At 39.3% G+C, this 17,232-nt stretch overlaps 1 protein-coding gene across 1 annotated transcript in view; it reads right to left on the bottom strand.

The window, feature by feature from the left end:
* SPIN1 (spindlin 1) overlaps nt 1-17,232 on the bottom strand; it is a gene marked incomplete at its 3' end in the record, with an annotated part of 64,202 nt that overhangs the window by 18,520 nt on the left and 28,450 nt on the right. Inside the window, 1 exon segment of the mRNA NM_001195370.1 lies at nt 5,965-6,013. Within this exon segment, the coding sequence (NP_001182299.1) occupies nt 5,965-6,013 (49 nt within the window).

Below are 17,232 nucleotides of genomic sequence, written 5' to 3'. Positions count from 1 at the left end.
TCTGGCATTGCTGTGGCTGTGGTGTAGGCCTCAGCTGCAGCTCTGATTCAAACCCCCAGCCACATGCCACAGGTGTGGCCTTAAAAAGAAAAAAAAAATTATATATTAAACAAATTCTTACATTTTAAATTCTAATTGCTACTTCAGATTCAAATATCAGTAAGAGAAACAAATAAAAGTTAAAGCTTATTTACATGAGTTGAAATAGTATATATAAAAGCAAATATGAACATGTCAGATTACTGGAAGAAGGTATACGAACACCAACACACTCTGGTCCTCCCTAGATAGTTCAATCAAAGAGCAGGGATGTGAAATTAACAAGCAAAATTTTCTTTTAATTTAAAATGAGAGTTCCAGAGTTCCTGTCGTGGCTCAGCAGTTAACGAATCTGACTAGCATCCATGAGGACCCAGGTTCAATCCCTGGCCTCCCTCAGTGGGTTAAGGATCCAATGTTGACCTGAGCTGTGGTGTGGGTCACAGATGTGACTCAGATCCAGGGTTGCTGTGGCTGTGGCACATGCCAGCAGCTACAGCTCCAATTCGACCCCTAGCCTGGGAACCTCCATATGCTGCGGGTGTGGCCCTAAAAAGCAAAAATAAATAAAGTAAATAAAGAGATAACTTTAAGCAAATTAAGTTAATTAATTAAATGAAATGAGAGTTGCTTGAAGAAAAGGATGACTTTGCTTTATATTCAATCTGAATACATTATTTTTAACAGCCTCAGTCTCTGGTATTTTCTTGGGAAAGGGTCTAAAATGTTCTTAAGTATCATTCAACAGGTAGTCAATAAACAAATAGCAATACTATAAACTAATACCAAAACACTTCATTCAATTGAGGACATACGGAATTACAGCCAAAGGCAAATAAAAGGCTGCATTATGTCGTGATCCAAACAATCCAAAGATAAAAGTAGAGAAAACTGAATTAAACATCTATAATCACTTTCCTTGTCTCTTATCTCCAGAAGCTATAAATAGCTTTCTTGGGAATAAAAGGTGACCAAGTACACAGCACCTAGTACCTTTCATTGCTATAATTGTGTGTACTAATTTCCATGTAACTTGACTTAGTCATCTGATTAACGCTTTAATATCAGCTCTGGTAACAGCATCGGAGCTAAAGTTGCCAGCCTATGTCACAACCACAGCAACGCAGGATCCAAGCCATATCTGAGACCTACACCACAGCTCCTGGCAACGCTGGGTCCCGATCCACTGAGCCAGGCCAGGGATTGAGCCTGCGTCCTTGTGGATACTAGTCGGATTCATTTCCACTCTCCAATGACTTTCTAACAAGCTTAGGGCTGCTGCTGATGCAGGGACCATTTCTTTGGTAATAAAGCTGATCCAGAAGAAATATTAATTTCTATCTACCCATGTTCCCAAAAAGGTAAACTGAGAGTGTAGAAAACGTTTCTGTACTTTGCCCAATAGTTTAAATAAGTCCCTGGAGTTCCTGCCACAGTGCAGTGGAAACGAATCTGACAAAGAACCATGAGGATGCGGGTTCAATCCCTGGCCTTGCTCAGTGGGTTAACGATCCAGCACTGCCGTGAGCTGTGGTGTAGGTCTCAGACTTGGCTCGGATCTGGAGTGGCTGTGACTGTGGTGGAGGCCAGCGGCTAGAGCTGCGATTCGACCCCTAGCCTGGGAACCCCCATATGCCATGGGTGCGGCCCTAAAAAAGCAAAAAATAAATAAACAAATAAAAAAGAAAAACTATTTAAAAAATTAGTTTAAAAAGTTCCAAAAGTACCATCCCAACTATCTTGTCATCAAGAAAAGAATTCCTGAGAAGAAATTAGTGGCTACCACTAGGGAAAGGGAAGGGAGAGGGAAAGATGGGGTAGGAGATTAAGAAATACAAACTACTATACATAAATAAACTACGAGGATATAATGCACAACACAGGGAATAGAGCCGATATTTTATAATAACTCTGAGTATAAAATCTTTAAAAATTGTGAATCACTACGCTGTACACCTAAAACTTACATAATGTTACAAATAAACTATATCCCAATTCTAAAAAAATGTTTAAAGACACTAGATTTTTTATCAAGACTCCCTTAATGATTTAACTTGATGACTATTTTTTCCTCAGTAAGTGTCTTATTTTGATAATCAATATTTAAAAGCACCATGCTTTAAATTTTCAACTATTACAATTCTACTACAAACCAGTAAATGCCTGACACATACTATGTACTTTGTTGTATGAATTTTTTAAAGAGGCGTTTTCATTGCATATATATATTTTGCTTTTTAAGGCTGCACTATGGCATATGGAAGTTCCCAGGCTAGAGGCTGAACTGGAGCTGCAGCTGCCAGCCTACACCACAGACACAGCAACTTGAGATCCGAGCCATGTCTGCAATCTACACCGCAGCTTGGCATGGCAATGCTGGCTCCTTAACCCACTGAATGAGGCCAGGGATCAAACCTGCATCTTCATGGAATACTAGTCAGATTAGTTTCCACTGTCCCACAATGGGAACTGCATGTTGTATGAATATATTACTGACTTCTTTCCTTATTCTATTTGGTATTGTGATATAAACGTAGTTCCCTTACTCTGTGCGTTCCAGTAGATCTCAAGTGAAATTACAGATTAAATCAAAATAACTGGGAGTTGCCAAGTGGCTCAGTGGAAACAAATCCAAAGAGTATCCATGAGGATGTGGGTTTGATCCCTGGCCTCACTTGGTTGGTTGGGGATTTGGCATTGCCCTGAGCCGTGGTGTAGGTCACAGACACGGCTCGGATCCCACACTGCTGTGGCTGTGGCATAGGCTGGCAGCTGCAGCTCCAATTTGACCCCTAGCCTGGCAACTTCCATATTCCATGGGTACAGCCCTAAAATGCAAAAAAAATAAAATAAAATAAAAAATAAAAATGAATCAAATAACTGACTTTTTCAAGATGCACATCAGCCAGCAGAGAGAAAAACTCCTTCTCTGGTACATGTTGGTTGATAAAACTATAGCTGACACTGTCATTCCCAGCTTAAATTGACAATATAAAAACAGAGTGGAGAGTCAAGTCTTCCATACAAATCGCTATGGTTTTTCATTTTTTGTCTACGCCGAACTCTGTGAATATAGAGAGATCCCTGGCAAACACCCAAATGTTTCAAAGCTTCCAAAGCACCACTCACTTTCACTAGTGTGAATACCAGCTGGAAAACTGATTAAAAAGTATTATATATTTGACCAATTTAAGATTATCAATACCATGGTTCATTTAGATGCTTGCTCCAACTGTTATCTAGTCTGGGTGTTTGTGACAGAAATAACATATTTTTCAGATATGAGACAACAAAACATGCAGTTCAGGAAATACGATGTGGTGGTTAATATGGGCTCACTGACTCTTCAGATGTATTACCTCAGAACAGTTACTGACGAATCTCTCTGTACAGAGAAAGGCTTCATGGTCCAAACTTGACAGGGATGCCATGAATACTAAATGAAACCACACCAAGGACACGAGGAGGAGGAGCAGGGACAGTCTTGATAGGGGCTATATTTGAATCTTTTAAAATGAAAGGAAAACATTCTCTGGAAATACCTCAATTTTACGCTTAACAGCTCCTGATCCATTTTCTAAATGTACATTAGAGGGAAACGTACCAAAGTCCCATCATACTTACAGGAATACCCTGAAATGTAAATCTACCCACTATTCAACTTCAGGAAGAAAAAAGAGCCGGATTTACATTTGAAAATTGAAACAAAGACACTACAGTTAAATTCACCTTAGATCTAGTCCCCAACTATACTTCCCTTTCAAGATGTACCTTCGATGTACATGTACTTCCCAAACAAGCTCCTGGGAAGCTAGGAAAGGTTTGTCCACCAGCTGGTGCCTAAAACACACCGAGGACCCTGGCCCCCAGGAAATACAAAAGTTTGTTTCTATTTACTTTAAAAACAAGAACGAGACTCAGCTATGCAATGTTTCTGGGCGCAGAGGGACTGCTCCAAGCACTTGAGGCCAGATTACCTGAATCCCCTAGCACCCTCAGGGACCGGAGGTGCTGCTGTCAGGACAACGGCTCTGCCAGCAAGTCTCCTGGGCTTCCTGAGACTCTCTCTCAAGCAAGCAGAGGCATCTGCACATGGAGTAATTACTGCTCAGTCCCCCTGTACCAACATGAGAAGTGGGGGGAGGCATGACCGCAGGTCAGTGGCTGCATGTAGAGTCCTCAGTGTCTTACTCCCTGGAGAGCCACAGTGGAGGCAGGCAAGGAGAGAGTGAGGCTCTCCAGTCCTGCTTTCCTGTATTTGTTTTCTATAAATACTGCATTTGTAGAAAGGATTCTATGCTGAAAAGCCAAAAACCTCATTGTTCTAGTCCAACACTGCGACTTTAGGCATGAGCTAAGGTGAACACCAGACAGATGGAAGAACCTGGTAAGGCCCACAGTGGGGCTTCCCACTCCAAGGCCAGCCTCTCCATCAGCCACTATCTCTGCTCACCCCTCAGCTATCATTTGCAAAACATGGAAACTTTTGTTTCAGTCTTTTCTTTTTTTTCTGCCCCACCCGTCTTCAAATTTGAACCGAGATTAGAAAAAAATAAATGATTCGTAACTTTTCAACTTCTCCTTTTTGCTATGTTCAAAATTTCTACTCTCTCCCTTTGCTGTATAGTAGAAACTGGCACACTACTATAAATCAACTATACTTTAATAACAGTAATTTTTAAAAAAACTTCTCCTCTTTAAGCGAGACAAGCACATCTCCTAGGAAAGCACTAGAACCAGTTCCCTGCCTCATGGAACATATAGGATGAGAAATCCTTCTGGCTGGTACACATATGAACTTCAAAAACTGAATAGGTATCTACACCTTGTACTTTAGAGAAAAAAGATGACAGACTCTCATTTTGCAAAGTTATTATGTAACCTACTTTTATTCCCCAATGTATTTAAAGTTTTTTTCATCACCTTCTATTTGTGCTGAGAGATGGCCTACCATTTATGGTAATGATATGATAATGAACAGAGGTATATTACATAAATTATCAGCTCACTGGGAATGGCAGAACTGTGAAGGTGATGGGCAAATGAATAAAATTTGAAGAACATCTTATCAAACCTCAGGGATACAAGAGCATAGTTGCCTTGTCTTATTTTTACTTTCTAAGTCATTTCTTAAACTGAATACCTACAAATATTTACATTACATATCCAAGTATCCATTTAAACAGAGACATGTTTGATTTAATCATCAGCAATTACTGAAGGGCACTTTTATTCATCTAGACGTTCCACAACAGCCCAGAAGACTCTCACACTCTGACTACGACAGTGTGGTGACCGAGAGGAACAAACCTTTCCATGTTAATAATTTGAAATTACTTGCTGTAATGAGTTGTGGGAGATGACAGGGTCAAGGAGGGGCTCCTCCATATTTAACAGTCTACGACTAAGACTCATCCCATCAGAAGTGATTTGTTAGAGAGGGTTCCATACTGCAGTAGCCTTCACCATTACTGGTGGATACCTGGTAAAATCTATTAAATACAATACAGTACCAGTGGATAGTACGTAAAATAGTATCTCAACTTTCTGTGTGAACATTTAACTACATTACACACAAAAAACGATTTCAGGGAGGAAAAAAAATGTTGCTGCTGTACCTATAGAATTTAGGATTTATAACACATTTGTCACTTGAAATTATCTTTCAACACACATATGCTTTCTCTAGATTATCAGCTCCTCATGCTTTTGAAGCATGGCTAGCAGAGTGCTAGTCAGGTCCTCAAAGCAGAGGGATTAGATCACGCACCACCACTCGGCATGCGGCAAGGCTGTATGTGAGGCCGGCTGCTCTGAGCCAGCGCTTCCTCAGACGGGGAGGAGGCTTGGCGTAGATGACCTCCTAGCTCATGGAACCAAAGGCCACAACCTGTGCTCTAAAAGGCAGGTTTCAGAATTGCTTACTTGTGGGATGTCCGCTTCTTCATCATGCTTGCAGATACACCAGCATGGCCTAAAAGAAAAGTCAGTAAAAGTCAATGAAAATTGGATAAAAAATAGTTAAACTCAAGAAAAAGTTAACTTATGAAAAACTGTTATGTAAAGACGACACTAAAATAAACCACTCTCCAAAGAAGATATACAGATGGCCAACAAGCACATGAAAAAATGCTCAACATCACCGATTATTAGAGAAATGCAAATCAAAACTACCATGAGATACCACCTCACACCAGTCAGAATGGCCATCACTAATAAGTCCACACATAACAAATGCTGGAGGAGATATGGAGAAAAGGGAACCCTCCTGCACTGTTGGTGGGAATGTAAATTGGTACAACCACTATGGAAAACAGTATAGAGGTACCTTAGAAAACTTTACATAGAACTACCATATGACCCAGCATCCCATTCTTGGGCATATATCCAGACAACACTTGCCTTGAAAAAGACACATGCACCCACATGTTCATTGCAGCACTATTCACAACAGCCAAGGCATGGAAACAACTTAAATGTCCATTGACATTTAGGAATGGATTAAGATGTGGTATATAAACACAATGGAATACTACTCAGTCATAAAAAAGAACAAAACAATGCCATTTGCAGCAACATGGATGGTACTAGAGACTCTCATATTAAGCGAAGTAAGTCAGAAAAAGAAAGACAAATACTGTATGACATCACTTATATCTGGAATCTAAAATACGGCACAAATGAATCTTTCCACAGAAAAGAAAATCATGGACATGGAGAACAGACTTGTGGCTGTTAAGGGGAAGGGGGAGGGAGTGGGATGGACTGGGAATTTGGGGTTAACCGATGCAAACTACTGCCTTTGGAATGGATAGGCAATGAGATCCTGCTGCATAGCAGTGGAAACTATTTCTAGTCACTTATGATGGAGCATGATAATGTGAGATAAAAGAATGTATATGTGTATGTGTGACTGGGTCACCTTGCTGTACGGTAGGAAATTGAAAGAACACTGTAAACCATCCATAATGTAAAAAATAAATATCATTATCAAAAAATAAAAAATAAATAAAATAAACCACAACCAACATGGAAGAAAACCATTTGTTCACTCAATTTTTAATTAGAGGATATAAGGGATTCTGGGAAGGTAAAGTGATAGGGACAGCAGTTTATCTCCCCAAATCAGCCATAAAACACAAAACCAAAAAGACATGGACAAAAACTACAACAAGAAAAGTGACCATCCCAGTCATAAAGTAATAAAAGGTATACAACTTGCCTTCTTGACACAAATAACTAGAAAACGAAAGATAGGAAACATGTGGATTCTGATGCTGGACAACAGGCAGCACAGGCAGCACAGGACTGTGGAGCCAGGTAGCAGGGGCCCTCACACCAACAGAGTGCATCCTAAGAACAATCTGTGAACTACGGGACATGAAGGGGAAACTGAGAACACTATGGTTTTCCTACATCACGAGTCAGACTGGAGTTGGGGAGGGTGGGTGGCTAGGAGCTGTGGAGCAGGGCGCTGGCATGGAGGGAGAGCTCAGAGGTGGCTCCAAACATCCAGAAGGGGCAGTATGGCCTTAAGTCTTTGGCTAGATGCTAACTGCAAAGTCATGAGAGCTGTTCAAAGTCCACCTCTTTGAACACATAGGGCGATTAGTAAAAACGATAAAAAGATGATCTCTTAGCAACAAGGCTGAAGGAGCCCTAAGAATAAAAGCTGCTATAGACGCATCCTAGCATCTGCTTCCAAAACAAAACTCCAATATTCATTAAAGCAATCAATAAAACCCAACACTCTGGAGTTCCACTGTGGCTCAGAGGGTTATGAACCTGACTAGTATCCGCGAGGATACAGGTTCGACCTCTGGCCTTGCTCAGGGGGTTAAAGGATCCGGCGCTGCCGCAAGCTGTGGTCTGGCATTGCTATGGCTGTAGTGCAGGCTGGCAGCTGCAGCTCCAATTCAACCCCTAGCCCAGGAACTTCCACATGCTGCAGGTGTGGCCCTAAAACAAAACAAAACAAAAACCCTCAACACTCCACAACACACTTCAAATGCCCAACACCCCAACTAAATTTACTAAAACTGTGGAAAAGCAGCAGAAAGTAACCCCATAACACCATAAACAGGTTATAACCAAAATGATGTAATTACCAGGCAAAGATGTTAAAAGTATCCTAACAACTATGCTCAAATAGTTAAAATAGAAAAGGGGGGGAGGGAGATGAAAATGGTGAAAAATATGAGCCCAAAAAAAAAAAAAAAAAATCACTGAATGGGATTAATGGATTAGATCCCAGAGATAAAAAAAGATCAGTGAATGTGAGACATTACAATATAACATATCCAAAATGGAACACAAAGGAAAACACTGGGGGAAATGAATGGCCTCAGTGCCTTGCAGGACATTATCAACTAGTCCAACATAAACTGAATGGACTCCATGAGAGAAAGGACAGAGGGACGAAGAGAAAGTCTGACAAAAAGAATGGCAGGAAGTTTTCTAGATCCGGTAAGTAGACAACCACCACAGAGCCCACGAACAAACTCAATGAGGCCAAAGTAGAATAAAAAGGAAGAAAAAAAACGTGCTAAGGCACATACTAATTAAATTTCTGAAAACCAACAACAAAATATTTTTAAGCAGCCAAAAAATAAAAGACACCTTGTATTTAGGGAAACAAAGAAAATACTGGCTTCAGATTTTCTGTCAGAAATGTTGTAAGCCAGCCAACGGTGGAATAAATACTTAAAGTGCTACTAATAAAATAAACAAAACAACCTACCTGTGGATTTATATATATATATATAGCACTTCCAACCAACAATACTAACAATTTCATTAAACTTAAATAAAATGCATCAATTAAGAGACCATAAAAAAAGAGAGAATTATAAATATCAGACAAAATAATTCTGGACAGAGCTATCAGGGATCAAAAGGGACATTCCAAAATGATGAAAAGGTCAATCAAGAAGCCCTAACAGGAGTTCCCATGTGGCATAGGGGGTTAAGGATTTGGCATTGGCACTGCAGCAGCTTGGGCCACATAGGTTCGATCCCAGGAACTTCTACATGCAGCAAGCATAACAATCATAAATGTATATGCACCTAATTACAGAATACCGAAATATATAAAGCAAAAACTGACAGAACTGACAAGCTCATAATTATATTTAGATATGGACACTTCTCAGTAACTGATTCCTCAGTGGGTAGGAATATCAGAAAGGATATAAAAGACGTGAACATCACAGCCAACTAGACTTGGTTGACATTCATAGAACACTAATCCAATAATGCCAAAATAAACATTTTTTCCAAGTTCCCATAAGACATTAGCCCAGAAACACCACATGCTACCCAGAATACAAATCCTCAATATACTTAAATAACTTGAAATCATAAAAAGTTATGTCCTCTGACTACATCAGAATTAAATTAGAAATAACAAGGTATTTGGAAACACCCCAATATTTGAAAATTAAACAATCTTCTAAAACTTCATGGTTCAGACACAAAATATCAATGAAAACTCAACTATCTTTCAAATTAAAATGAAAACATAAGCTATCAATACCTGTGGAATGCTGCAAGAGCAGTACTTAACTATATTGATCAAAATTTGTACTAAATAACAAGAATATAAAGAAAAGAAAGGACTTTAAACTTAGAATAATGATTCCCCTGGGTGGAAGAAGACTTCTGGATTATCTGCAAAGTTCTCTCTCCTTGGCCTTAGATTAAAATGTACATTTTTTAAACATCAATTTCTATACTGATGTTACACTTACAATTCTAAAAAGTTAAATGAAAAAGGAAATAGAGTCAACTAGTCTAAGTTTTATCCCTTCTACTTCATGGATTAAAAGTAGCAAGACAAGCAATGCCCTGATTGCTAAGAGAACCATTCTCTCCAACTTTTACCCAGCATGTTTACACACACTGAACCAACCATGGATGAAGGTAAGATACAGACTGAAGAGAGCAAATCTATCTGAACCATCCCTGGAAAACCCTTAGGCTTAGAGTAGATGGGGGTGAGAATATAAGAAAATGCAAAGGCAGACATGAAAATGCAGGCTTCGATCAAGGTCTGCTGGAACTGTACTAGGTGTCAGAATCCCCTCCCTCCCTCTCTTCCTCAGTAAAGATTCAAGAAAAGTGCAGGTGACTTTAGCATTTGGTGCACCCCCAGCCTAATACCCATACCCCTGTCCCTGCATCCTAGACACTTACCAGGCCTCACACACACTACACTCCCCACAAAGCTGACTTTCTCAGATGAACATCATGGCAGAAACAATCTAATGATCACTCGAGAAAGGTAAGCCACTCATTATTAATCCTTAATCTTTAAGTATAAATGGACAATGATCAATAGGTAAAAAAAAAAAAAAAAAAAAACAAAACCAGTGGTGGGAGTTCCCACTGTGGCAACCTGTGCCAGGTTAAGGATCTGGCATCGTCTCTGCAGTGACTTGGGTTGCTACTGAGGCATGGGTTCAATCTCCAGCCCAGCTCCACTTTTTGGTCTGAGTTACTTCTTAGCACAGAGGCTATTATTCAAAATCTCTGCCTTCCAACAGGTTCTAATGAAAAAAGCAGAAAACAAGCAAAAACAAATGGGTAATATAAAAGTGGAAAGACTGAAATTATGAGAAAAAATTAAAAAGACATGGCAGAGGTCAAAAGCAATAAAACAGAACTGAAGAATGTCTTGAGGAGTTCCCACTATGGCTCAGCAGGTTAAGAACTTGACATAGTCTCTGTGAGGATGCAAGTTCTACCCCTGACCTTGCTCAGTGGGTTAAGGATCAGCAGTCGCTGCAAGCTACACTATAGGTCTTATATGCAGCCAGGATCAGTGCAGCTATGGCTGTGGCCGAGGCCAGCAGCTACAGCTCCGATTCGACCCCTAGCCTGGGAACCTCCACATGCTGTGGATGCGGCCCTGAAAAAAGACAAAAAAAAAAAAGACACAAATCATGAACATGAAAAATGAAAGGGGGAACATCACTACAGATCCCATATACAAGGTATATATGAGGTAAACTACAAAACTCTGATGAAATTAAAGAGCTATATAAATGACAGATATTCTATGTCATAGATAAGACTCAACACTGTTAAGACGTCAGTTCTTTCCAAAAAGTTATTTTGTAGATATCAATGAACTGATTCTACAGTTTATATGGAGAAGCAAAAGACACAGGATAGCAAACAGAATAATGAAGTTCAAGAACAAACTCGGAGGACTGACACACCGGCCTTGCAGACATGCTATATGGCTGCACTATACACACACACACATACACACACACACAAAATGCACAGTGGGGCACTGACGACAGAATGGACAAGAGATCAATGGAACACAACAGAGAGCACACAAACAGTCCCCTATAAATACAGTCAACTGATCTTAGACAAATGAGCAAAGGAAATATGATGGAGAAAAGAGTGTTTTTAACAGATGGTGCTGGGCCAACTGGACATCCACATTTTAAAAAAAAGATGTAAAATGAAAAACCATAAACTCCTAAAAGATAACATAGGAGAAAAATCTAAATAACCTTAGTTATGCTGAAGATCTTTTAAACACAATGCCAAAGGCACAATCCATGAACGAAATAATTGTTAAGTTAGATTTCATTAAAACTAAAACTTCTCTTTGAAAGGCACTGTCAAGACACTAAGATGAGGAGTTCCCGTCGTGGTGCAGTGGTTAACGAATCTGACTAGGAACCATGAGGTTGCAGGTTCATTCCCTGGCCTTGCTCAGTGGTTAAGGATCCAGCATTGCCGTGAGTTGTGGTGTAGGTCGCAGACGCAGCTCGGATCCCGTGTTGCTGTGGCTCTGGAGTAGGTGGGTGGCTACAGCTCGGATTCGACCCCTAGCCTGGGAACCTCCATATGCCGTGGGAACGGCTCAAGAAAAGGCAAAAAGACAAAAAAAAAAAAAAAAAAAAAAAAAAAGACACTAAGATGAGAAAAAACTTGCAAAAGACCTATCTAATAAAGTGCTATTTTGGGGGTTTGTTTTTGGATTTGGTCACACCTGCAGGATGCAGAAGTTCTTAGGCTAGGGATCAAACCTACGCCACAGCAGTGACGATGATGCTGGATCCTTATCTCAACTCGATGATCCACTAGGGAACTCCTGATAAAGTACTGCTATCTATCAAATACAGAACTCTCAATAAAAGAAAACTGATTAAAACTAAAGACCTTATCAGACACCTCCCCAAAGAAAATATAGAGATGGTAAATAAACATATGAAAAGATGCTCTATAGTTGTATGTCACCAGGAAAACACAAACTCAAAACAGTGATAAACCACAACACACCTATTAGAATGGTGAACATCCAAAACATGTACTGACAGTACTACATGCTGGAGAAGATGTGATAATGCAAATTTGACAGCTTACAAAACTTTTACCATATGATCCACCAATTATGCATTATGCTCTCTGGCATAATTTCACCCAAAGGAGGTGAAAACTTCTTTTACAGAAAAGCCTGGACATGAATGTTTATAGCACCTTTATTCATAATTGCTGAAACTTGGAAGCAACCAACAAGATGTCCTTCAGCAGATGAATAGACAAATAATCGATGGCATATCCAGACAACAGACTGTTATTATTCAGTACTGGAAAAGAAATGCGATTAAGCTATCAAGCCATGAAAAGACATGGAGGAATCTTAAGCGCATAATACCAACTGAAAAAATGCAATCTGATAAGGCTACATATTTCACGACTCCAACTATATGATATTCTAAGAAAGGCAAAACTATGGATACAATAAAAGGTCAGTGGTTGCAAAGGGTTAAGTCAGAGGTAGGGAGTGAAGAGTTGGGAGCACAGGGGATTTTTAAGGCAGTGAAACCCTTCTTTTTTTTTTTTTGGAAGTTTCCAAGCTAGGGATCAAATCAGACCTGCAGCTGCCGGTCTATGCCACAGCCACAACACCAGAACCAAGCTGCAAATGTGACCTACACACGCTACAGCTCACTGCAACGCCAAGTCCTTAACCCACCAAGTGGGGCCAAGGACGAAACCTGCATCCTCATGGATGCTAGTTGGGTTCATTACCGCTGAGCCACAACAGGAACTCTGGCAATAAAACCATTCTGCATGATACTATAATGGTGGATTTGTGTCATTCTGCATTTGTCAAAATCCAGAGAACATACAACTCCAATAGTGAATACTACAGCAAACGACACGCTTTGGATGATGATGATGAGTCAGCACAATGTTACATCCATTGTAACAAAAGTATAATTGATTGGGTGTGGGACGCTGCTAGTGCGAAAAGCTAGGAACAGATAGGGAATGTATTGGAGATCATTGTAGGACTTTCGGTTGTGGCTCAACGGCAACAAATCCGACTAGTATCCATGAGTATGCGGGTTCGATCAACTCACTCATTCCTCCCCTGTGAGTCCCTCTCCCTCTTGTGAAATTTCCTTGGGAGGCTGTCAGGGTAACGCTTTCCCTGCAGATCAGAGATTTTAATTACTCTGGTGTTATATGACCCACAGTAGTCTCTAGGGTTGTTACTTCAACAAAAAGTAAAGACTTTATAACTTTAAGGGAGAAATCAAGAAATCTGAGAAGTAATAAATATTCTTATCATACAAGCAGGAAATCTGAAAATCCATCTCCAGAGAAAACATCCACAAATAGGTACAAAAAGCAGAGACACTAAGACACTCATAAGAGATAGAGCTAATTCCAGAAAGGTTTTTTTAAAGTGTAATTTATAGCCTCAGATGTATAAGCTATGTGTTTCTATGAAAAAAAAAAACACATATGAAAACAAAAAAGAGCTCCTAGAAATTTAAAATGCTTACTGAAAAAAATAATTTTACAATTTGGAAAATAAAGTCTGTAAACTCCCTCGGAAAGAGTAAGATGAAAATGACGGAGTTCCCGTCATGGCTCAGCGGCAATGAGCCCAACTAGGATCCATGAGGATGGGGGTTTGATCCCTGACCTTGCTCAGTGGGTAAGGATCCTGAGTTGCCATGAGCTGTGGTGTAGGTTGCAGACATGGCTCAGATCTCGCATTGCTGTGGCTGTGGCCAATTTGACCCCTAGCCTGGGAACCTCCATATGCCACAGGTGGTGTGACCCTAAAAAGACAAAAAAAAAAAAAAAAAAAAGAATAAGATAAAAATTAGTAATTGGAGAAAGTTAAAAAAAATCAACCTAAGAAACATAATATTCATGTAACATGCATTCCAAAGAGGAGAAAATGGAAAATAATTTTGTAGTTAAAGGAAGAATCTAAGGACCAAAAAGCCTAAAATGATAAATGAAAAAGACCCAAGGAGTTCCTGTTGTGGCACAGTGGAATGAATCCGACTAGTATCCTTGAGGACATGGGTTGGATCCCTGGCCTCGCTCAGTGGGTTAGGGATTCAGCATTGATCATGAGCTGTGGTGTAGGCTGCAGATGCAGCTTGGATATAGAGTTGCTGTGACTGTGGTGCAGGCAAGCAGCTGCAGCTCCAATTCAACCCCTAACCTTGGAACTTCCATATGCCACCAGTGCAGTCCTAAAAAGCATTAAAAAAAAAAAAAAAAAAGAAAAAGAAAAAGATCCAAACTAGTATACACTGTCATAAAGTTTCAGAACACAAAAAAGAACAATTCTAAAAGTTTCTCAAGAAGCGAGGAAAAACTCTGGACACATACAAAGGTCCAGAAATGAAAATGGCATCCAACTTCCCCAAAGAGAGACACTAAAGTCTCAAAGACAATGAACAGAGCATTGCCTGGAAAGTTCTGATTGAAAAAGTTCTTTTCAACCTAGAATCCTTTTCCTGCCAAATATAGATCATGAAAGTATAGAAAAAACAATGTTGATGCTAGGTCTCAAAAAAACTTCATCTTCTATAAGCATTTTTCAGAATTGTTATTAAAGACAATTTCAAACATGCACAAAAGAATGAATGAATCACCACACATTCTACCTGTACCTTTAACCATCAACTCATTCACTGCCTACTCTTTTGAAGATGTACACGCTTCACTTATCAGTAAACACTGAGAGAAAATGCACAGCAACCAGGAAAAAGGAGAATCTAACATACAAGGGAGGAAAAAGGAATTCCAAGGATGACAATGCTACAGTAGGTCAAGAGAGTAATCAACAGATTAGAAAAGGACAGAAGGCTCTAGAAAAAAAGACTCTAAGAAAAACATAGACAGATGGATTATTTATCACATTTGGCATGGAAGAAATTATACTGAGAGGAGTTTTATAAAGCTGCTGGATGGTTTGAGAAATTTAAACAAAAAGAAAAAAAATAAAGCAACCACTAAATTCCAAGAAAAACATAATGTACAAAAAAAGTCATCATACTGAATTACCTGACTCAGAAGTTCAGTATTAGTGTTCCCGTCATGGCTCAGTGGCTAACATATCCAACTAGGAACCATGAGATTGCAGGTTTGTTCCCTGGCCTTGCTCAGTGGGTTAAGGATCTGGCCTTGCCATGAACTGTGGTGTAGGTTGCAGACATGGCTCAGATCTGGTGTTGCTGTGGCTCTCGCATAGGCCAGGTGGCTACAGCTCTGATTCGACCCCTAGCCTGGGAACCTCCACATGCCGCGGGAGCAGCCTAGGCAATGGAAAAAAAAAAAAAAAATTCAGTATTTATGTAGTAATCATAATAGAAACAATAAACACAATTTTAGCCAAAATCATCTTAGAAAGCAAAAGAACTAAAATTGTCACTGTTTGCAGATGACATGATGCTTATACACAGAAAATCATAAAGATGCTACCACAAAACTACTAGAGTTCATCAATGAATTTGGTAAAGTTGCTGGATACATATACACAGAAATCTACTGCATTTCCATGTACTAACAACGAAATATCAGAAGAAAAAATAAGGCAACAACCCCATTTACCACTACATCAGAAAGAATAAAATATGTAGGAATAAATCTACCTAAGGCGGCAAAAGACCTGTACTCAAAAAACCATAAGACACCAATGAAATAATCTGAAAACAGCACAAACAGATGGAAAGATATACTGAGTCATTAGACTGGCATAATCAATATTGTTAAAATGACCATACTACCCAAAGCAAGCTACAGATTCATTGTAATCCCTATCAAATTACCAATGGCATTTTTCACAGAACTAGCACAAAAAAAATCATAAATTTCTATGTAAAACAAAAGCTCTCGAATATCCAAAACAATCTTGAGAAAGAACAGAGCTGGGGAAACCACATTCCCTTTAGACTATACCACAAAGCTACAGTCATCAAAACAGTATGGTAATGCTACAAAAAGAGACATATAGCTCAATGAAACAGAATAAAAGGCCCAGAAATACACGCAAACACCTATGGTCAAGCAGTCTACAACAAAGGAGGTAAGAACATACAATGGAGAAAAGACAGTCTCTTCAATAAGTGGTGCTAGGAAAACTGGAAAGCTACATGTAAACAATAAAATTAGAACATTCTTTAATACCATATACAAAAATAAATTCAAAAGACCTAAATCTAAGACCAGGTATATAAAACTCCTAGAGGAAAACAAAGGATGGACACTCTCTGACATAAAATGCAGCAGTATTTTTTGTGATGTCTTCTGGAATGATGGAAATAAATACAAAAATAAATAAGTGAGACCTAATTAAACTTAACATTTTTTGCACAGCAAAGGAAACCATAAACAAAATGAAAAGACAACTATGGACTGGGAGAAAATATTTTCAAAAGATGCTACTGACAAGGGATTAATTTCCAAAACATACAAAAAGTTCATATAGCTTAATATAAAAAAAAAAAATCCAATCAAGTTGGGCATAAGACCTAAACAGACATTTGTCCAAAAAAACTAAATATAGAACTACCATATGATCAGCAATCCCACTCCTGGGCATATATTTGGAGGTAACTCTAAAAGGTACATGCACCCCAATGTTCATAGGAGCACTGAATAGCAAAGACATGGAAGTAACCTAAATGTGCATCGAGAGATGAATGGCTAAAGATGTGGTACATGGATTTCCCAGGCCTGGGGGTTAGTGGGTTAAGGATCCACTGCTGTCACTGCTATGGCTTCAGTTACTTCTGTGATGCAAATTTCACCCCCGGCCTGAAAACTTCCACATGCTATGGGTGCAGCCCCCCAAAAAAGAATAAGATATGTACAATGGAGTATTATTCAGCCATAAAAATAAATTGAGAT

The sequence above is a fragment of the Sus scrofa genome, chromosome 14 (genome assembly GCF_000003025.6).
Source record: "Sus scrofa isolate TJ Tabasco breed Duroc chromosome 14, Sscrofa11.1, whole genome shotgun sequence".
In the NCBI taxonomy this organism is placed as follows: Eukaryota; Metazoa; Chordata; class Mammalia; order Artiodactyla; family Suidae; genus Sus; species Sus scrofa.
Note: the sequence above shows the minus strand (reverse complement) of the source record. Positions and strands in the feature narration are given on the sequence as shown.